The sequence below is a fragment of the Eumetopias jubatus genome, unplaced genomic scaffold (assembly GCF_037043125.1).
Source record: "Eumetopias jubatus isolate StellerSeaLion01/CBP00866 unplaced genomic scaffold, mEumJub1_p1.0 scaffold_7, whole genome shotgun sequence".
Taxonomy (NCBI): Eukaryota; Metazoa; Chordata; class Mammalia; order Carnivora; family Otariidae; genus Eumetopias; species Eumetopias jubatus.
Window position 1 is genome coordinate 51,060,161 of NW_028274813.1, and position 24,158 is coordinate 51,084,318.

Here is a 24,158-nt window from a genome sequence, read left to right on the forward strand (position 1 = left end):
TGCTGTGAAGAATGTATGGATGTCTAGATCTTACAGTATGTTTTAGGACACTGCGTTTTTCTCATAATAAGAAGGAAACTGATGAGCTCTGTGGTCTTACGTGTTTATACTGATATAGTGATGGGGTAATCTGACCAACACATGCTATAGGCATTTACTGAACATTCAGCTACCTACATGATTTAATGTAATGAGATTTCTCTTTCTCATTTCCTATACAACTATATAAGTGCTAAAGATGAAGCTTATAATGCAAACTCAGGATGGTTGGACAGTTTAAGGACACAGTGAAAAAATAACATTTGCAAGGTAGATGATGAAATAGGTATAATACTTTTTTGCTCGTGAGCTTTGAAAAGCCCTATGACAATGTTGAATTAGAGAGAACAGGTGCAGGGGAAGGGCAGAAGACGAGGGAGAGAGAGAATCTCAAGCAGTCTCCACACCCAGCACAGAGCCTGATGCAGGGCTCGATTTCACTACCTGAGATCATAAGCTGAACAAAAATTAAGTCAGGCACTTAACTTACTAAGCCACCCAGGTGCCCCTGGGGTATTTTTAATATCAGGGATCATCAGAAAAATGAATGCCATCTTCAACAAAACACAACAAAAATATTGGACAATATTCTTTTTTCAATTCAGTTTTGGAAAAGAGAGGATTTTTTAAAATATGATTGTGAATATAGTTCTACCTAGTGCATTACAGGTAAAACAATGGTCTTGTTATGTATGTATTGTTTTTTGAGCTTTGGAATTTTCTTGAGCTTTTTTTCTTTAAATTTGTCTGTCTGATAGAAAAACAAATCATCTTTGTACAAGTCGATTTCAGAGGCAAATATTTCATGAGATAATGTCACCATTGTCTGTTTCCATAGTCCAAACATATGCTATTAATGGCCCCTAAGCCTTGGGACTTTTAATTTTACTAAAATATGATGTAAAACAAATGAACTTTGTTAATATATAAAAGTTGGAATCTCTAGAATTATATTTTAACTAAACCCCTTTGTAAGATTATACTATTTATAGTATAAATTGGGCTCAATTGGGCTATAGGGATTTCTTTTCCTTCTTCATGGCAATATATCAATAATTAAATATAATATCTATTTTCAAAATGTTTAAATAGTAATATCTGTCAGCTTAACAACCTTAACTCTTCAGAGAATTTTCTTTTCTACTAAATGAGTGTCTTTTGCATATACTTTTCACTATGTACATTTTCTAATTTTAGTCATAAATCTTTATAATTTAAAGTCAACACCTCACAAGGGCTATTAAGATACTTTGAAAACTTCCATATTACTTAAAATGATGTTAGAAGGACCAACATGCAAAAATTATGTTTAAAAATGTCATCCAGGCAAACTGTGCCTATCCCACAGAACCATGATAATAACAGGGAATTGTTTTCTTGCTCTCCTCTGTTTTGTTTTGTTTTGTTTTAACAAAGAAGACAAATATTAGACCACACAAGAATTTACCTTTTATTCTGAGAAAAACACTCTCCAAGTCTAAGCTGAAGTTAATAGCGAAAAAATCACACAGTACAATTGAACACATTAAGTGTTTCTAATATGGATTGATTTCATACAATACAGTTTTGACTTTGGCATAAAATATCTCTGGATATGTGAGATCAAACACCAGCATACTGCATCCCCCCTGTTTTTCTTTAGGGATGCATTGTTGTAGGCCAGCACTGCAATGTAAGCAGAAAAGAAGTGCTGTATGTGAACATACATATTTTTGTGCTGTTTCTATTTTGAGTGTTTGATGAAAAGTCTAACACAGCATTTTTTTTTAATGGATATTTTATCTTTGTATTTTTTAAGCTGAAAGATTGCAAATGACTTATTTTCACTGGGGAGATTATTATAAACTAAACATTTGAGTGGTGTGAGGCACAGTTTGGTGACTATGTTTGAGCTCTCATTTGTTTGTTTTAAAGCAGTGGTGATGAGAACTCACTGTCTAGACCTTTTGTGCACAGTGAGGTGAGAGATGAAGTATGGAAACTGCATTAGAATTACATGATTTTGTTATTCCTTTCAAGATAAAAAACCAGGCCCACTGCTTGATAAAAGAGTGGAATGATCTATGCCTTTATCTCTTACTCAGTCGTGTTCAGGTACAAAAAGGTATCATTTCACCTCAGAATGATCCAAAAATTAAATAATTGACAATCTCCACCATGAAAATACAAGGACTAAACAGCTGCAATATTTATACCTGAAAGGACAGAAACAAATGATGATTGTCAGCATTCAAAGGGAAAGGGACTTTTGTTTAAAAACTTTAATCCTTCTTGTCATTCTGATTTTGGAACAATAATCTCAGAATACACAAATTTTGATTCCTCTCTCTCTATGTGTAAGATTCTTAATACACTTCTACATGTTTATACCATGTAATTAATATATGTAACCATTATATTTGGTTTAAACTTGATTAATACAATAAGATTTTGGCAAAGGAAAAGAATATGCCATTTTAATTGTTTGAATAAATATAAAGCATGCTGTGGAATTCCACTTGTAACAGATCTAAATAGTGCATTTTTTTTCTGTTTGTTTATGTCTTTTAGCATCTCCATCAATTAAACTCTTGGTGGATGACCCTATAGTTGTAAATCCTGGAGAGGCTGTAACATTAGTATGTGTTACGACAGGAGGAGAGCCTGCACCCACTCTCACCTGGGTCAGGTCCTTTGGGACTCTGCCTGAAAAGACTGTTTTAAATGGAGGAACATTGACCATACCTGCCATCACCTCAGAAGATGCTGGTACTTACAGCTGCATTGCCAATAATAATGTGGGAAACCCTGCAAAAAAGTCCACCAACATCATTGTGAGAGGTAAGTTGGCCTAGAGAATGTTACCACATGGATTTCTGGGATTAACCAGGGTATCGCAAAACAATGTTGGATATAAAAACATTTCCTCAAATATTGCATACATGTCTAACATACGTAGAAAATTATTTATAATTGATGAATGATGACTAATTATAAATGGAAACTAAGATTTCTGAACCTTAATAACCATGCTTTATATTTGCATTGGATAGTTTTTGTAACATATTCTTAATGATACTATGAAACTGTTCCATTGAATAGTTTTTATATGTTCTTAGTTAAAAAAATCATTAAAATGCAAATATGGCATAGAGCATTAAACATTATTATACAGATTGTGTACTAGTTTAGGAATTTAGCAAATGTATCAATTTAATGTTTAATAAACATTTAATGAATCCCTATTAGAAGCAGAGCTCTAAATTGTGGGATTATATAGAGATCTATAAAACATTACCTTGTACTCAAGGATTATACTATCAGTGAAAATAAAATATCTCAATTAATAGCCCTATGATACAGTGTTTGGGAGGCATAAGCAAAAGCTATAGACATATAAAAAATTCCAGTAACTTCTGGCTGAGGTTATTAGGAAATATCTAGTGACATTTACATCAGGTTCTATAGGCTGGGTAGAGTTTTAATAGACTGAGATTAGGGAAAGACATGGAAAAGTCAGAGATCATAAAAGACAAAGTGTATTTGGGAATTGACATAAAAGGTGAGTCACTAGGTCAACGGTAGCATTGATGTTCTAGTATGGCTGCCGCCACCTGGTGAGCTGGTACTACATCTTAGAGGAGATGTTATCCCTCCAGTTTGGAGGATGTAAGTTATGGTGCACGGAGGTTGTGTTTCTTCATGTCTCACTTCACCTGGCATGGTCCTGTGTTGGGGATGGAGGCTGGACACCAATGGCTCTAAATTTAAAATAGATACTCAGATCCCCCACTCTTCTCACAAGCGAATGAAAATTTCTCATATGGAGGATTATAATGGAAGCAAAACATAATTGAGTGTATTGAGATTAACATTTGTGATTTTGTGAACATGAATTATGGTGGTTTTGTTATCTGTTATTCTCCAAACTCTTAGAAATATGCTACTTAACCAAAAGCATACTCTATTCAAAATATTGCATGGTGTTAGATATAAATCAAGACACTCTGAAGAATGCACTATCTGCTATAAAATCGTAGGCCATACAACATTTAGTAATTGCAAGATATGCCATTATTTTATGTCTCACTACAAAGTAAAATATAATGCCAATTAAGCTACCACAGTGTTTTCTTATGAGATAGAATGTTACTGAAAGAAGTCTTTCAGTTCTGTTTATACTTAGGTTTCCTTTTAAACCATGTATCACCCATTAGTAGATGTCAAAAGGAAAATAAAGAAAAGTAAATTGCTTAAATTATTCTTAAAATTTCACACTCAGAACAAACCCAACTCTTAATCCCAGTTCTTGATGACTATGGTTGTCTACCCAACATCTTTCTTTGTCATTAAGAACATTTATAATTCAGAATATAGGGAAATAATGTCTCTGATTTTCTTCCAAGCCAGATCACCACTGCTGTACCCTGCTGACAGCAATTGTAAAAGGGTATTGAATGTAAGGTACATTCTGATTTTGGAGATGTTTGAATGTGAACATAAATAAGGATTTTAAAGCCAATGAAATGTGATCTTTATTTCAGTTGTTTAATTTTAGAAATTTCTACTGGGCAACTACCATATTCTAATGACTCAGCAAATTTGTAAGGGCTACATGGGGGTAACTACAAAGATCAGTGACTAAATCCCTACCCCCAAAGGGGTTTACAAATCCATAAGGAAGATAAGAATACAAAGGAGGGATGCCTGGGTGGTTCAGTCGTTCAGCATCTGCCTCTGGCTCAGCTCATGATCCCAGGGTCCTGGGATCAAGCCCCGCATTGGGCTCCCTGCTCGGCGGGAAGCCTGCTTCTCCCTCTCCCACTCCCCCTGCTTGTGTTCCCTCTCTCACTGTGTCTCTCTCTGTCAAATAAATAAAATACTTAAAAAAAAAAAGAATACAATGGAATAATATATGGTGATAAATAAAAAGACAGAGTCCCTGAATGGAAGTATCTTAACCTTCCTAACTTTGATATCAGTATCGGTGAAATGACACTGCTCTAAGCCTTGTCTCAGTGAGTAACCAGATTTTGTTCTTTGGCCATCCCAATTTCAAGGAACAAAAAAGAAAGAAAGAAAGAACAAAACTGTACAAATTACCCATGTTTATTATTTCTGCTTTTTATTTATCTTTAAACACATGTTTTCTCAAATAGAAATACTTCTACCAAATCTTGCTACAAAAATTGTGAGATTAATTAAAGCATTGCCAAACAATTTTTAAGACTCACGGATGCAATGGAGAACATTTTATTCCATTATTCTATCAACTGTAGGAACTCACTAGAGAAAAATGATGCATTAAATATAGTTTGACCAGATGATTATCTGCAACTACATTGAATTCCTATACAACTAGAAGAATATCTAGTATAAAATGTCTGTGTTGCTCAGGTGCCCTCCATAAGGGACTAACAAGCCACAGCACATACAAGCTCAGGAAGCGATCTACTCTCCCCTGTTTCATCTAGCAGTTTTCATCATGTTCTTACAAAAGATAGTTTCCAACTTTGACAGGAATGACCTAAAAAAATATATAGCCTAAAAATGTATTTCCCCAATTTATAGTTTATTTTTATGCCTTTAATTTATCTGAAGTGTGCATTTGCATCACCGTATTATATTACCAGTGGGACCTCTCAGCAGTGGCATCCACATCATTCATAAAATCGAGTTTGTGTAAAATGTTACTGAATAAAGAAATAGCCTTGGTTAATGGGTCCTAGATTGCATATGGGGAGAGAAACTGGTACAGTAATGTGAGGCATCTGATTTCTGCTACAAAGGCCAAGGAATTCAGTTAAAGAAAATGGTTCTCTTTTTATTATATCAAAGAAATTATTTTCAAGTCTTCTGAATTTGTAGACCTCTCCAGTGTCTCAGATTAACTGTGTTATGGGTACAGTAAAAATAGAGCTCTAGGTTTATTTTCCCCCCATTATTATCTGTAATTAAATCGAAATCCACAGACCAGGTTTTCTGGGCAAGCACAGGGATAATTTGTACATAGAATTCCCATTACCACTTGAGAATATTCATGGACAAAAAATAAGAATATAGGGTGCAGACAGGAATAAAACTCTAGAAACATTTCTGAATTTGTCATTTGATATTTTTAATAGGAAACTAAAACTTTAAATAATGTAGACAATACTTCATGTAGAAAGCAAGCTCAAAACTGAAGAGCAATCTCATGTTTTAATATTTTGTTAGATATTTATAAACATAGCTGCAGTGCTTTTTCTTATGATTCTTTAAGAAATTGTAATGATTGAGCCATGTTTCTCCCAAGTCCGTAGAGAAGCACCGTGGCCTGGGCTCAGTGCTTTCCAAACTCCTGTTCAGTATGTCATTTCCACATTTCTCCTCTGTCATGAATTGAACCACTGTGTTGAACAAGCATGGTTTATAACATGATCAAGACATTATTGTATTTTAGTTTCCTGTGGTCTCTTTAAATTTTATTCAGTGGCTTAATCTTCCCCTGTTTCAAGAACAAAAGTCAGACATATCCCATGACCCTTATACTCATTATTAGAAATAGAGAGTCTGACAGTACATTGAAATCACAAGCGCGGATTTAGTTCAATGTTTTTCGGTGCATGATCCAACATAGTAGTAAAATTCCAAACCTGATTTGATGCAAAAATTTCTCTCCTGCCCGGCTTGGGTCCATACTGGTCTGGAGACCTGCAGTGGGAAAGCAGAGTTGGTGGTATGGTTGGCTTCTTCCTCTTTGTCTATCCTCCACCCTCCTGACCACCCACTCCACCCCTGACCTGATCGCCAGGTTCTGACGACCCCAGCTTGGGGTAGAGTAGGCAGGTCTTCTCTATATAGAACATTTTTCTTTCTTATGTGACACCTTATTGGACTCTTGGGAGATTCCTCTATCTAGAAGAGCATACATCCATGTGTATCAAGGATTGAGTTCTAGTGATGGCATCTCCCAAGAGCCCCTTAAAGTGCCACATTCTCTGAGCACAAGCTCTCGTGCAGTGTCCTTTCCCCCTTTCTGCTGAAGGTGTCTCTCTCTCCTCCAAGCAGCCAACTAAACAGAGTTTATGACAAGCCTCTCCTTCCCTGTGACTCTCATCTGTTTAGCGGAAATGCTTACCAGAAACTCTGTGAGAGCACAGACATTCCGGTGTGGCCACCGCTGTCCTGTCATCACACGGGTTTTGACTTCCTCAGATAGATCAGGTACCTTTTCAGAGAAAATATTTCAGAGCTCCGACTGGTCCCATGAAAAGCTCCTCAGTAGGATTGAGATGAATTAGACAGGCTCCCCTTCTGCCACCTTGGTCCATGTTGGCTCTCTCTTCCAACTATACTCTGAATCTGGTCATATCTTGCCAAGTTCACTGTTACCACCCTTGTGTAAACTATCAATATATCTCCTGTAGTTGATTAAAATAGCCTTTTCATTAACCTTTCTGCTCTGGCTCCACTTTTTGAGTCCCCTCTTTTATCCACTGTATGAGATAAGGTAGACTAGGCTGTTAACAAACAGACCCATACATGTAATTACATGAAACAAGAACACTTTAGATTTTTCTCATGGAAGAGTTCAGGTGTTTCCTAGACAATAATGCTGGTGATGGTGTTGTGTGTGGGATTGGTATGTACGTAGAGGTGGAGAGTCTGCTCCATGCAGTCATTCAGACACCTAGGTTGATGATGCCTCTGCCATCTTCAATCTGCGGCTTCTAAGGTTTCTCTGAGTGTTACTTCCATCCCTGTCAGCTGGAAGTGGGAAAGAGCTTCAATGAGCACACATGGGAGAACTTTTATGGGTCAGATAGGCATTGGTTCAACTCACATCCTATTGGTGACCTTCGGCACGTGGTCACCCCATGACGTGAAGGCTAGGAAATGTATTCTTACTGTGTGCTCAGGAATAAGAGGGCATGGATTTTTGTCAACAGCTAGCCGTCTCTGTTACATTCATCCAAGAGCCAGAGTGATTGGAATTATCTCATCCTCCTGAAGAAAACTCCTCCCGTGGCTTCTATCTCACCTAAAATGGAATTCAAATTCCTCCTCATCATTTCATGTCCCTCTCCTCTTTGCCCACTATACTTTAAACTCATTATTCTTCTTTTTCTTTTCCACAACTTAGGACTTAAACATTTGCTGTTCTTTTGGCCTAGAATGTTAATTTTCAAATACCATCTTCTGGGAAATGACTTTGACCACCCTATCTGAAATAACCCACCCCAACCCCCTTGCATGATTTGTTGTTTCTTCTTATCACATAACTACCTAGAGTTATTTTATACATATTTAGTTATTTATTTATTGTCTGTCTCTTTCATGGGGACTTTGGGGACGAAGAATTTATCCATTGTCTTATTCAGTGATGTATCCCTAGAACTTAGAAAATTACTCAGCATATAGTCGATGCTCAATAAATATATGGTGAGTAAATGGATCTCTTTTATAAGTTTACTGGCTTATAGTAAACATTTCTTCCAGACATCTATCTCCCTTTGATATCCTAATTATGTACTAAAGGATATTAAGCTAAATTAGGAAACTTTATATACATATTAAATCATACTAAACAGCTGTATGATGTGACTAGCTCATTTGAAAAGCCACATTATTCTGATTATTTATTGGTGTGTAATAAGCCACTCCCAAACAATAGCTTAAAACAGTAGCTGTCATTTGTTTCGCTCATAAATCTGGGGGTTGAGAGGCTCAGCTAAAAAATTCAGGGTCTTATATGATTGCGCTCAGAAAGTGGCTAGGGCTAGAATCATGTTCAAGGCTTTTCATTTAGATACCTGTTGTTAAACTAAAAAGTTTAAACAGCTAAATTCTTCAGGTCAGTCTCTGTCTCTGTCTCTGTCAATGACTCTCAGAAGTCTCTTTACATTCTTTCTCCACATGGTAGGTTCACGGTAGCCAGACTTCTGCTGGGTCCCAGGCAAAGATCCCAAGAACTGTGTGGATTCTTTTAACCTGGGCTCTGAAGTTATGCAGAGTCATATCTGCATTCTATTCAAGGCAGTGATAAAGGCTGGAGTGTTTCCCGGGCGGGATCAAAGGGAGGAGTGTCAAATAACCTACAGACATGTTTTTAAAAAAGGCATGACAATATGTGGTGTACTCCACAAACCGTATTCTTCACGTCAAATCCCATGCTGCTTCAAGCTCACTTACACCTCTTATTTTGTTCCCGTTTTCCCCTTAATTTCATCAGCCCCTATCTTGAACCCCTGTCCTCTGCTAAGTGACATTGTAAACAGTTTTTTAATTTTAGAAATATTCCAGCCTATTTTTGTTGGCTATCATCTCAGATTTCTAATATGAAGAGAGAGAAAAAAATGTTGTCAATATTGAAATAGATTTAACCTTTACGGAGGAAGTCAATATGTATTCAGTGAGGCATGAATTTACATTGCCCTAACTGTGCAGAAATATACTGTAACCTCCAGGAACATCATAACCCTCTGTACTGAAAAGTGTTGATTTAACTAACTCTAGTGGATCTACGTGAAATGACCGAGTTCTCTAAAAATCTGAATCATGGTATTAAATGTTCAAAATTCACTTAGTGGAAATACATCAAATATTAGCACTCCTAGCATTACTAAATGATCTTTAGCCTTATTACAAAAAAAATGTATAATTCTAAAATTCTATGAGAAAAAAATGTGAACAGTTGAGTGTATGAGTTCCACTTAGGTAATAGTAATAGTTAATACTGATTGAACACTTACTGTGTACCAAGCTACCAGGCACACTATGTACATTAACTTTTTAATCATTCCAAAATATTCATGAGGCAAAAAATATTATGATTCCCATTTTAAAGAAAAGTAAAACTGAAGAGGGAACAGTTAAGTAACTTCCCCCAGACAAGCCTTATCTAAGCAGCAAAGCTGAGATTCAAAACCCACACAATATGGTTCCAGGGTCACTGGCTTAACCAAGGTATTACAGTGCCTTACAAAATTTAGCCAAGTTTTAAAAAATATATAATCGACTCCCCAGCCCCCAAATTGAACTGACTAATGTCCTTTAGTATTTCCTGTATTTTTGCCTTGCCAGAGACTTACTAGGGATTCTTTCTTAAATATATAATCGTTTTTGACTGGAGGAAATTCTGTTTTTGTTAGTCAGCACTTTCTTCTGTGGTAACAGTGGGCATACTTCAAGTTCTAACCAACAGTGTTTATAGTTTATGATTTTCTAAGTAATATTGCATTGTGAAGGACTTAGCATGACTCCTTTACTTTTACTGCCTGTTTTATGAATTAATGTACAAGAATTTTAAGAATGTCTATTACTTAGAGCAACCAATTGAATCACAGAAGACAAAGATACAAAATAACTGCACGAAGAAGGCATGATATATAAACAAGGACAAAACAAGTAACCTATATTTAAAAAAGTATGTTCATTGTTTTTGCCAAAAGGTATCTATCTCAAGCCATTGATCAGAAAGTCAGTCATAATTAATTGACAATTTTCCAGAAATAATTGATTAAATTTAGCTTTCAAAGTGTTTCTAAAAGTATGTTATTTGTGAATTTCCAATAACAAGGTCATTGCACTTCCCAAGCATTTAGATTAATCAAATTAAATTTCAATTTATCAACAGTTTTCTTCCATGATCTGCCATTAATAAAAACTATAATGATCATAGCTGAAATTATAGAAAACCAATCTTTAACATTCTCCAAAAGCAAAGCTGTCGGCTGTGTGCAGGTGTTCCAATTATTCATGTAGATTAAATGCTCTATTTCTGTTTTCTCAATTTAATATTCTGTAGTAATTACCTCTCCCCAAAACACCAGAGAGAATTTTATTATATTATGTTTTATAGCTCTGAAATGGTTTCATTATTATTTTTTTAAAAATTAATCTGGGCTATACAAAATATGAAAATTATCAAATTCAGTAGTTCTCATCTGAATATAGATAGCTTTCTTTTCCTAAATAGGATATATCTAACTTATCTTTGTTCATTGAAGTAACATATGAGGAATTATCATAAAACATATAATTTCAAGTAAAAAACATTTGTCTAGATATTGCCTACTCTTACTATTTTTAAAGATTTTATTTATTTGAGAGAGAGAGCATGTGCACGAGTGGGGAGCGGGGCAGAGGGACAAGCAGACTCCCCACTGAGTGTGGAGCCTGCCTCAGGCTGGATCCCCAAAACCCTGAGATTGTGACCTGAGTCAAAGTCAGATGAATTAATTGAGTCACCCAGGCACCCCTCCTACTCTTATTGTTATATTTACATAAAGATATACAGATAGCTTAGTTATATATGTTTATTTTATTAAAGCTTATATTGTCCACCTTGGTAGATGGAGTCAAATTTACTCTAGTCAAAAAGAAACATGCCAACTGGTAGTAGTGCTTTAAATGTCAATACCTGCTAATATCCAGAAAATAAGAATCTTACTCAACTAAGATTATTTTTTAAATTATTTAATCAGTTTCTTTGAAGGCATTTTATATATTTTGGGTTTTTTTTTAGCTTTTGGTTTTTGGTTTTGTTTTGTATACCCAATAGTTGTAAAATGGGGCCAAAACAATGATATTAATTTGAAAACTACTAATTCAGATTTTTTTGTCTTATTGTTTTTGTTTCATTAAATTTTTAATTTAAATTCAATTTAGTTAACATATACTGTATTATTGGTTTCAGGGGTAGAATTTAGTGATTCATCAGTTGCATATAACACCCAGTGCTCATTACATCCAGTTTCCTCCTTAATGCCCATCACCCAATTACCCCATTCCCCCACCCCTCTCCTCTCCAGCAGCTCTGTCTGTTTCCTATAATTAAGAGTCTCTTATGGTTTGCCTCCCTCTCTGTTTTCATCTTATTTTATTTTCCCTTCCCTTCCCCTATGTTCATGTTTTGTTTCTTAAATTCCACATGTGAGTGAAATCATATGGTGTTTGTCTTTCTCTGACTTATTTCCGTAGCATAATACCCTCTAGTTCCATCCACATCATTGCAAATGGGAAGATTTCATTCATTTTGATGGCTAAGTGATATTCCACATCTTCTTTATCCATTCATCTGTCAGTGGACATCTGGACTCTTTCCATAGTTTGGCTATTGTGGACATTGCTGCTATAAACTTTGGGGTGCATGTGCCCCTTTGAATCACTATTTTTGTATAAATATCTTTAGATAAATACCTAGAAGTGCAGTTGCTGGGTCATAGAGTAGCTTTATTTTTAACTTTTTGAGGAACCTCCATACTGTTTTCCAGAGTGGCTGCACCAGTTTACATTCCCACCAACACTCTAAGAGGGTTCCCCTTTCTCTGCATCCTCACCAACATCTATTGTTTCCTGAGTTGCTAATTTTAGCCATTCTGACCAGTGTGAGGTGGCATCTCATTGTGGTTTGATTTGTAATTTTCCTGATGTGAGTGATGTTGAGCATCTTTTCATGTGTCTGTTGGCCATTCGTATGTCTTCTTTGAAGAAATGTCTGCTCATGTTGTCCGCACATTTCTTGACTAGATTTTTTTTGTTTTTTGGGTGTTGAGTCTGGTAAGTCCATTATAGATTTTGGATACTAGCCCTTTATCTGATGTCATTTGTGAATATCTTCTCCCATTCCATAGGTTGCCTTTTAGTTTCGTTGATTGTTTCCTTTGCTGTGCAAAGGCTTTTTACCCTGATGAAACCCCAATAGTTGATTTTTGTTTTGTCCTATTGTTATGACAAGACTTATTTTCCAAGCCTACTGACTCACCACACTGAGTTAGTGTGAGTTAAATCGTCTGTAGGCACTAAGGTATAAGGAAAGAGATCTGTGATATGGTTCTGGCTTCCCTTAAATTAGCTGTCAGATCATGAGTATATAAATAGGCCTCTGCTTGCTTTTCTCTACAACTAAGAAATTGCAGTAAATAAACTCTAAGGTACTTTGGCTCTAACCACCTATGATTCAGTATTGTCAAAATGCACCTTAACCTATGTCCATTTCTAGTCTTAATCATTCTTTATTTCTGTTTACAAACTTACCCATGGAAATGCATGAGTACAGTGACATGGCTTTACAGCTTTATACATATTAACACAAGTATTAAAGAACATTAAACTTTAAAACAAAATTCTATTTTCTATATTTTTTTAGTTACTTACCTCAGGATATTAAACCAAGAAGATAAATGTGAATGATGCTTTCAATAGGCATTTAGAAAATTTCTACTCCAGACTGTGTCTGCATCAGTTGCTATGAGGACAAGAAGAGGAATGAGTGCAGTCCCTGAAACCATGGATTCTTACACTTACAGGGAGAAAAATATCAGGCATACATCCTAAGGAAGACCATAACCACAATAGAAGCATAGGCATGAATTGTTGGGAGCTCAGATGAAGAAACAATTAATTCTGATTCGGGAGAAACGGGAAAATTCCACAGAGGAAGGTGACATATGAACTGGTCTTTGAAAAATGAGAATCTTTACATATTTAGAAATGAAGTGTCTCTTTTCTTTGCTGCCCAGAATGGTGACATTAACTAGCTTTTTGAATTCACTCTATTTTCTTATACATGAAATGTTAGAAACTGTTGATAACCTTTTAAAGAAAAATCTATATTTAACTTCCATTTTTATAATAGAATATTTCAGAAACTAATTTATACATTTTATTTTATGATTTTAAAATGATGCTTAAAAGTTAACTTTTTGCAGTCTTGCATGAGATTTTATATACAAATTTTAATTGAATTAGTCAACCTGCCAAATTTTCTCTTTGCTCTGTTTTTGTTTCCCTTTGAATTTGGTCTTAAATACTTCCAAAACCAATGCTCTCTTTAAATGCTTCAGGAAATTTCTAGAGGTGCCTGGGTGGCTCAGTTGTTAAGCGTCTGCCTTTGGCTCAGGTCATGATCCCAGGGTCCTGGGATCGAGCCCCGCATCGGGCTCCCTGCCTGGCGGGAAGCCTGCTTCTCCCTCTCCCACTCCCCCTGCTTGTGTTCCCTCTCTCGCTGTGTCTCTCTCTGTCAAATAAATAAATAAATCTTTTAAATAAATAAATAAATGCTTCAGGAGATTTCTAAATAGAATCAATCAAACCTAGTTCTTAAATTATTCCTCTCCAGACTCCGTAAGATATCTTCATTTTAGCTTTCAAAGAATCTTTTCTTCTCTTATTTTTTTTTTACTTTTTTGCCTCAACAAATATACTTATCTGAAAATTATGCATGCATGTAAATCATCAACCCCAAAATTCAAGTCCATCTTAACCAGAATTCATCTGTTAAGATTCAAGTGTTAATGACTAGTAAGTGAAAATTTATCCATGGAAGGTCAATAAATATGTTCCAAAACTATTTAATTAATTTTCAAAATCACAAAGTTGGAAAAATACTTTAAAAAGTTTTAATATTTTTTAATTATAGAAGGTTTAAGTCATATAAACATTAGGATTAGTCTTTCCATGCTTTCTGTAACTTATGCCCCATATAACATTACTATACTTAACATGCAGAGAGATAATACAATTCACATTTGAGTTTCAGCCACGGTAGAGTGGATGAGGCGAACCCATTAAAAAAAAAAAAAAAAGGAGAGAGAGGTGTCATTTTATTTATCTGCTTAGGTCAGTGGTTCTCAACTGGAGGCAATTTTTTCTTTTAAGGGATATTTGGCAGTTTATTGAGACATTCTTGATTGTCACAACTGGAGGTGGTGGTGTGCTATGGGTATCTAAAAGGTAGAAGCCAGGAATGCTGCTGAGCACTGACAGCCTCCACAAAAAAATAATTATCTTATCCAAAATGTCAGTAGTGTTCCTTTCAGGGGCACCTGGGTGACTCATTCGGTTAGGTGTCTGACTCTTGATTTTGGCTGGGGTCATGATCTCAGGGTCATGGGACTGAGGTCCATGTTGGGCTCCAAGGTGGGTGTGTAGCCTGCTTGGGATTCTCTCTCTCTCTCTCTCCTCTCCCTCCCTCTCTAAAAACAAAACAAAAATCGTGCTGCTGTTCACAAACTCTGCTTAGATAAAAATTTCCTTTAAAACCAATTTAAAAGGTGCATAATCCTATACACAGGCATACACAACAAAATAAAAACAAAGAAAAATTGTACATTTTGATACAATATTAATGTCAGATTGTAATGCTTCTTGACATACACCTTAGAGTTTCAGATGTCAGTACTTCTTGACCTGACACTCATCTCGCTCTGGGAGTCATCTTGGGAGAAGGCTGTCATCTGGCCTGTGTGGGCAGCACTTACTGGAACTTAGAGCAGGCCTCTTCCCTGTGGCCCATCTTTATCAGCTCCTATTTTCTGGGTTATAATACTTTCCCTCTCTCTCTCTCTCTCTCTCTCTCTCTCTCGGTCTCAATTGTTCACATAATCTGTGTCTTAAGACTCTTCTGGGGGCACCTGGGTGGCTCAGTCCGTTAAGCGGCTACCTTCGGCTCAGGTCATGATCTCAGGGTCCTGGGATCGAGTCCCACGTTGGGCTCCTTGCTCAGCGGGGAGTCTGCTTCTCCTTCTGCCTGGTGCTCTCCCTGCTTGTGCTATCTCTCTCTCCCTCCGCCCCCCACCCCCCCATCAAATAAACAAATAAAATCTTAAAAAAAAAAAGGCTCTTCTGAAGCTCTGTACTCCATTTGTTAACATTTCTCACCTCATTTGTTAAAGTTTTTCAATGTGCTTTCTAATTTTTGAAACCTAATTTTTACTCTAATGGTAAGAGCTCTTTTTTAGGCTTCCATTGCTTCACCCATTAAGCCCCATGGAGTCAATGAACACAGTCAAATGAACACAATATTGTCATTTATGGCCCTCCCGATTCCTGTAAAATCTTCATGTTTCCCGTAGCACTAGAAGATATCCTGTCAGGTTATCCAAGATGAGAAACCAACATAATGGAAAATGAAATAATGGATACTTATGTTGCCTTTATCAATTTCCTTCCTAAATTTTCTCCTAATTATCCTGGTGTGTGTGTGTGTGTGTGTGTGTGTGTGTGTGTGTGTGTGTGTGTGTTTGATCTAAAGACGATGTAAAATGTCATATTATGGCTCCTTATAGTACAAGTTAAATGCTAACTTTCTTTACAGAAAGTTTTTCGAAGGATTGTTTCTAGTGTAGCACATTTCATTTCCTTTCACAGTGACTATTAATTTCTTCTAACAGAAGTAGAAAAACTCAAAAGGGAGGCCTGTAACAGATTGCCATTGGTCTATTAATATAGAAGTTTATTTAGTGGGAGTTCTCAGAGACATAAATGATGATATTCAGTTGGATAGCAAGCTTCTGGTTCAGTGATTTTTTCCTCTCACAGTATTAGAAGTCTAGACTCAGTGTCCCCAGGATTTCGTTATTAGTTTTAATACTTGATTATCACATAATGCCGCCCTGCTTCCTGATGATATAATCTAAGTATATTAAAACACTACCTTAAAAATGCAGTGTAAGATATTTTAAATTATTGAAATATAACAGAAATTGTGAAAGTTAAAAGTATATAGCTTAATAAACTTTCAGAGAATGAGCATATGTGTGTCACCAGCACCCAAATTGAGAAGCAAAGAATTCATAGCTGTCAAGAAGCTTTCCTCCTGCCCTTCCTAGACAGCATCCCTGAAATGTGACCTCTATTCTGACTTCAAACTTCTTAGATTAGTTTTGTTCTTTTAAATTTTATATAAAAGGAACTATACAATGCAATTTGTGTCTAGATTTCTGTCCCAGTATTATATTTGTGAGATTCATATGCTGCTGTGTATAGCAAGAGCCTTTTTATTTTCATTATAATATAGTGTTTCCCTATATGCATATAATAAAATTTAATCTATTTGACTATTTATGAACTTTTATTTTCAGTTTGACACCTTTAAGTGAATAGTTACATTCAGAATATTTTTGTACCAATCTTTTGGTGAACATATGAATGCATCTCTATTAGGCATATACTTAAGAATTATAGGGTAAAAGAAGGTTAATATCTAATACCAAATCTTCCAATGTACATCTCTACAAGCATTCTTTTTGTTCCACATCTTTGTCAACACTGGATATTGTCTGTATTTTTTATTTTAACCACTCTGTTGGTACTATGGAATCATACTGTGGTTCTAAATTACATTTGTCTTATGATGGATGAGTCGAGCAACACTTCAAATGGTTTTTGACCATTTGATTATCTTTTTGACAATCACTTTTTCAAGTCTTTGGCCCATCTCCCCTCCCACACACACCCCCATGCCTTTTGAGTTTTATTTTTTTCTTCTTTATTTGTAGAGTTCTTTGTATATTTTGAAATGTCACTTATTGAATATATTTATTGAAAAATATTTCCTCCTACTTAAGGGCTTGCCTTCTCACAATCTTAATGTTGTCCTATAATGCACAAAAGTCTTCATTGTGTTGCAGTCTAAACTATCAAAAAAATTTTAAGGTTAGTGCATTTTGTATCCTACTTAAGAAATCTTTTCTTAACCCCAGGTAATAAAGATATAATCATATGTTTTCTGCTAAAAGTTTCATTGTGTTACCTACAACATTTAACCCTTAATTCATTTCAAATTGATTTTTATATGTGGTTTGAGGTAGGCATAAGGTAATTTTTTTCAATTTCAGTATCTAGTTAATTCATTACCACCTATAGAATTGACCATTCCTTCCCATTACACTGCAGTATCACCTTTGTCATACATAAAAGTATCAATACATGTGGCTCTGTTTCTGGACCTATTTTGTTTCTATTAGTTTTTGTTTACACTTATACTAATATTACTGCATCTTAATTACTATAACATTATATTAAACTTTAAAATCTGGTAGTACAAGTATTCTGGCTTTTTTTTTCTTCTTTTTCAAGATTGCCTTGGCTATCCTTGGCCTTGTGTGTTTCCACATACATTTTCCGAGCGGCTTATTAATTTTAGTTCACCCCCCCAAAAAAAAGCCCCTGAAAATTTTATTTGGATTGAATTGAATATGCAAATATTCCAATCTGCCAACATTATCTATCCCTTCATTTGGTTGTCATCTTTAATTTCTTTCAAAAAATTTTGTGATTTTCAGAGGAATGGTCTTAAACATGTTAGATTTATTTTTAGTATTTCATAGTTTTGTTGTTTTTGTTCTTGGTAATGTAAATAGTATCATTTTAAAAATTTCACTTCCTATTTATTTTATGCTGGTATATAGCAATGCAAATGGTTTTGTATATTGACCTTGTATTACTCAACCTTACTAAATTCACTTATTGATTATAATGATTTGTCTTAGATTCTTTTGAATTTTCTATGTACAGAATCATGTTGGCTTCAGATAATGAAGGATGTATTTCTTCTTTTAATCCTTACATATTTTATATCTGTTTCTTGACTTGGTTTATTGCCAAAGATGTCCAAATTACATGTGTAAAAGAAGTAGAATATCATGTATCCATCTCTTTTTTTCCAATCCCCCGGGGAAAGTTTTAGTAGTACACCATTAAATACAATGTTTACTGCTGGCATTTTAGTTATATTATTCTGTTCATAATTAGCTAAGAATTTTTAATGAGTGCTAAATGCTGTCAAATAATTGAATCATGCTGATAAACACAAGAGAAATAGGGGAAACAAAGAATATGTGAGACATAGAAATCAAACCCAAAGGAAGAGAAAGAAAATAATTTAAAAAGGGCATATGTCAATGAAATATAAAAAAAAAAAAAATTAAAGAAGCCAAAAATATGTTCCTGGATAACATTAACAAAGTTGATAAATTCTTAAAAGGACTGATCAGGAAAAAAATAGACAAAATACAAGTTACTAACATCAGGAATGAAAGAGGTAGCATTACTATAGAATTTACAAACTTAAAAAGACAATGAAGGAGTTTTATGAACAACTTTTTGCCAATATAGGTTTATTGAAAAGCACAACTCACCAAAACTAACATAAGAAGACATTTTTAAAATTCATATTCTTCATTCATATTCTAAATATTCATCATTTAAAATATCTAAAAGAGAAAACATGGCCTATTGACTTCACTAGTGAAATCTTTTAAACATTTAGGAATAAATAATGCCAACCCTGTACACACACAAACAAAATTCATAAAGTCAAAAAGGAGAAAACACTTTCTAAAATCTGAACAAAGTATTAGCAAATCAATTCCACCAATATATAAACAGGATAATACAGAATTATCAAGTGGATTGTATCCAAGAAATGCATATTGGTTTAACATTCAAATAGCAATTAATGCAATTTACTACATTAACAAATTAAAATGAAAAATAATATTTCAGTTAATACAGAACAACTTTTGGTAAAATTTAACATCAATTTTAGAAATAGAAGGGATTAGTCAACCTAATCAAACAGAACGACAAAAACCTATAGCTAAGATAATACCTAATAGTAAAATACTGAATACTTCTTTTCCAAAGACTGGCAACAAGAGAATGATGTCCATTTTCATTACATCTATTCAACATTACACCTTCTGCAGTTTCCACCAGTGAAATAAGACAAGAAAAAGAAATAAAACCCAGTGGATTATAAATGAAGTGAAACTGTCATTATTCTCTGATGACATATTCTCAATAAATCTATAATAAACAAAACTGACTATAAAAATTGAGTTTTATAAAATATAAAAAACTTCTATTTATTAAAAAACACCATTAGGAAAGTAAGCCAGAAATTGGGAGAAATTACTCTCATCCCATAAGTATGCAAATAACTTATAACCTGATTATATAAATAACTCCTGCAATTCAATAATAGAACAACAAACTAATATTTAAAAATAGGGGGAGACTTGAACAGATATTAATATATGAATGGACAGTAAGCACATGAGAAGTGTAAATTACACTTCAGTACCAAAAAAGGTAATAAAAAAAGCCAAGTCAGCAAATACATTTTTTCTTTTTTGCTATGTTAAGTTTATGTAAAATCAGTGTTACTTTCTACTTCACTATTCAGAAAAGAATTCTCAGGAGAAGCCCTCAGGGCTTATAGATTGCTTTGTACAGAGATTTTCAATTATAGATTAAATTTTCTTCTATAAATACAGTCCTATTAAAATATCTGTTTCTCAAGCTTTTTTTTTTCCCCTAAGAAACTATGTTTCTTAAACTGTCAAGTTTTTTGCTATAAAATTGCTCTAATTAATGTCATTATCTTTTTATTTTTTTAATTTATTTTTGGTTCAGTGGCATGCTAGTAAACCAGTTTTATAGGGGAAAAAATGGTTTGATTTATAATACTTACCAGTTTCCATGTTGTGTACAATCAGACCATGGCCAATTTCAAGTTGTGTAGTTGGGAACACATGCATACAGTTTGTTGTCATGAGCAGGTATGAGGTAGTTCCAACATACTACTGTTGTAATCTGTAATAAAACCATGATACTGGTAATATATGTCTTCTTTATTTGTTTTTCCTTATTATAAGTTTTGCTTAAGGTCATTCAATGTCATTAGTTATTTTAAAAAACCAATTTTCTATTTTTTTATTTTTATTTTTATTTTTAAGATTCTATTTATTTGAGACAGGGAACACAAGCTGGGGAAGTGGTAGAGGGAGAGGGAGAAGCAGACTCCCTCCTCAGGGCTAGATCCCAAGACACTGGTATCACGACCTGAGCCAAAGGCAGATGCTTAACTGACTGAGCCACCCAGGCACCCCCCAGTTTTCAATTTTTTTAATTTCTTTTTTATTTTTTAGTTTTCTCTGTTGTGCAGACATTTTCTGTTATAATAATTTCTGCCCTTGATTATTTCTTTCCTTCTTTATCTTTAGATTTAAAATGCTAGTTTCCAACTTCTTATAATATGGATTGCATTATTGATTTAAACTTTTCTGTTTTCCTGATATAGGTTTTTAGGCTATAAAACTTCCTTTAAAGTATTACCTGCATCCCATGAGTTTTGATATGTAATATTTTTATTATCATTCAGATTGAAATACTTTCTAATTTCCAGTGTGATTTTTTTTTTAATTTTTTATTGTTATATTAATCACCATATATTACATAATTTGTTTTGGTGTACTGTTCCATGATTCATTGTTTGTTCATAACACCCAGTGCTCCATGCAGAACGTGCCCTCCTCAATACCCATCACCAGGCTAACCAATCCCCCCACCCTCCTCCCCTCCAGAAACCACAGTTTGTTTTTCAGAGTCCATCATCTCTCCTGGTTCGTCTCCCCCTCTGACTTACTCCCCTTCATTCTTCCTCTCCTGCTATCTTCTTCTTTTTCTTTCTTCTTAACATATGTTGCGTTATTTGTTTCAGAAGTACAGATCTGTGATGGACATTGGGGAAGATATGTGCTACGGTGAGTGCTGTGAATTGTGTAAGACTGTTGAATCACAGATCTGTACTTCTGAAACAGTGTGATTTTTTTTATCTTTGATCCAGTGGTTACTTAAAATTATATTGCTCAAATTCCAAACACCTGAGATTTTTAAATTATATTTTTATTATTGATTCTAGATTAATTTCATTATGATCAGAGTTCATATTCTTAATTACTTTCATTTTTATTTTATGACTCAGCATGTTGGATTATTTTTGCTTCTTTTTTAAAATTTTTTATTGTTATGTTAATCATGATACATGACATCATTATTTTTGATGTAATGTTCCATGATTTATTGTTTTGCATAACACCCAGTGATCCACGCACTACGTGCCCTCTTTAATACCCATCACCAGGCTAACCCATCCCCCCACCCCCCTCCCCTCTAGAAGCCTCAGTTTGTTTTTCAGACTCCATCGTCTCTCATGGTTCGTCTCCCTCTCCGATTTACTCCCCTTCATTCTTCCCCTCCTGCTATCTTCTTCTTCTTCTTTTTTTCTTAACATATATTACATTATTTGTTTCAGAGTGACAGATCTGTGATTCTTCAGTCTTGCACAATTCACGGCGCTCACCATAGCACATAACCTCCCCAATGTCTATCACCCAGCCACCCCATTCCTCCCACTCCCACACCACTCCAGCAACCCTCAGTTTGTTTCCTGAGATTAAAAATTCCTCATATCAGTGAGGTCATATGATACATGTCTTTCTCTGATTGACTTATTTCACTCAGCATAACACCCTTCAGTTCTATCCACGTCATTGCAAATGGCAAGATTTCATTCCTTTTGATGGCTGCATAATATTCCATTGTGTATATATACCACTTCTTCTTTATCCATTCACCTGTCGATGGACATCTTGGCTCTTTCCACAGTTTGGCTATTGTGGACATTGCTGCTATAAACATCGGGGTGCACGTACCCCTTCGGATCCCTATATTTGTATCTTTGTGGTAAATACCCAGTAGTGCAATTGCTGGATCGTAGGGTAGCTCTATTTTCAACTGTTTGAGGAACCTCCATACTGTTTTCCAGAGGGGTTGCACTAGCTTGCATTCCCACCAACAGTGTAGGAGGGTTCCCCTTTCTCCACATCCCCGCCAACATCTGTCATTTCCTGACTTGTTAATTTTAGCCATTCTGACTGGTGTGAGCTGGTATCTCGTTGAGGTTTTGATTTGGATTTCCCTGATGCCGAGCAATGTTGAGCACTTTTTCATGTGTCTGTTGGCTATTTCAATATCTTCTTTGGAAAAATGTCAGTTCATGTCATCTGCCCATTTCTTGATTGGATTATTTGTTCTTTGGGTGTTGAGTTTGATAAGTTCTTTATAGATTTTGGATCCTAGCCCTTTATCTGATATGTTATTTGTAAATATTTTCTCCCATTCTGTCGGTTGTCTTTTGGTTTTGTGGACTGTTTCTTTTGCTGTGCAAAAGCTTTTTATTTTGATGAGATCCCAATAGTTCATTTTTGCCCTTGCTTCCCTTGCCTTTGGCGATGTTTCTAGGAAGAAGTTACTGTGGCTGAGGTCGAAGAGGTTGCTGCCTGTGTTCTCCTTTAGGATTTTGATGGACTCCTGTCTCACGTTTAGGTCTTTCAACCATTTGGAGTCTATTTTTGTGTGTGGTGTAAGGAAATGGTCCAGTTTCATTCTTCTGCATGTGGCTGTCCAGTTTTCCCAACACCATTTGTTGAAGAGACTGTCTTTTTTCCATTGGACATTCTTTCCTGCTGTGTCAAAGATGAGTTGACCGCAGAGTTGAGGGTCCATTTCTGGGCTCTCTATTCTGTTCCATTGATCAGTGTGTCTGTTTTTGTGCCAGTACCATACTGTCTTGATGATGACAGCTTTGTAATAGAGCTTGAAGTCCGGAATTGTGATGCCACCAGCTTTGCTTTTCTTTTTCAAGATTCCTCTGGCTATTCGGGGTCTCTTCTGGTTCCATACAAATTTTAGGATTATTTGTTCCATTTCCTTGAAAAAAGTGGTTGGTATTTTGATGGGGATTGCTTTGAATGTGTAGATTGCTCTAGGTAGCATTGACATCTTCACAATGTTTGTTCTTCCAATCCATGAGCATGGAACGTTTTTCCATTTCTTTGTGTCTTCCTCAATTTCTTTCATGAGTATTTTATAGTTTTCTGAGTACAGATCCTATGCCTCTTTGGTTAAATTTATTCCTAGGTATCTTATGGTTTTGGGTGCAATTGTAAATGGGATCGACTCCTTAATTTGTCTCTCTTCTGTCTTGTTGGTGTTTAGGAATGCCACTGATTTTGTGCATTGATTTTATATCCTGCCACTTTGCTGAATTCCTGTGAGTTCTAGCAGTTTTGGGGTGGAGTCTTTTGGGTTTTCCACATAAAGTATCATATCATCTGCAAAGAGTGAGAGTTTGACTTCCTCTTTGCCGATTTGGATGCCTTTGATTTCTTTTTGTTGTCTGATTGCTGTGGCTAGGACTTCTAATACTATGTTGAATAGCAGTGGTGATAGTGGACATCCCTGCCACGTTCCTGACCTTAGGGGGAAAGCTCTCAGCTTTTCCCCATTAAGAATGATATTTGCTGTAGGTTTTTCATAGATGGCTTTTATATTGAGGTATGTACCCTCTATCCCTATACTCTGAAGAGTTTTGATCAAGAAAGGATGCTGTAATTTGTCAAATGCTTTTTCTGCATCTATTGAGAGGATCTTGTGGTTCTTGTTCTTTCTTTTGTTAATGTATTGTATCACGTTGATTGATTTGCGGATGTTGAACCAACCTTGCAGCTCAGGGATAAATCCCACTT

The 24,158-nt window shown here is 35.2% G+C and overlaps 1 protein-coding gene across 1 annotated transcript in view; it reads left to right on the forward strand.

Annotated features, from left to right (window-relative positions):
* MDGA2 (MAM domain containing glycosylphosphatidylinositol anchor 2) overlaps positions 1 to 24,158 on the forward strand; it is a 793,866-nt gene that overhangs the window by 526,090 nt on the left and 243,618 nt on the right. Inside the window, exon 6 of the mRNA XM_028097835.2 lies at positions 2,590 to 2,859. Coding sequence (XP_027953636.1) covers positions 2,590 to 2,859 — 270 coding nt within the window. The remainder of the gene's footprint in view (positions 1 to 2,589; positions 2,860 to 24,158) is intronic.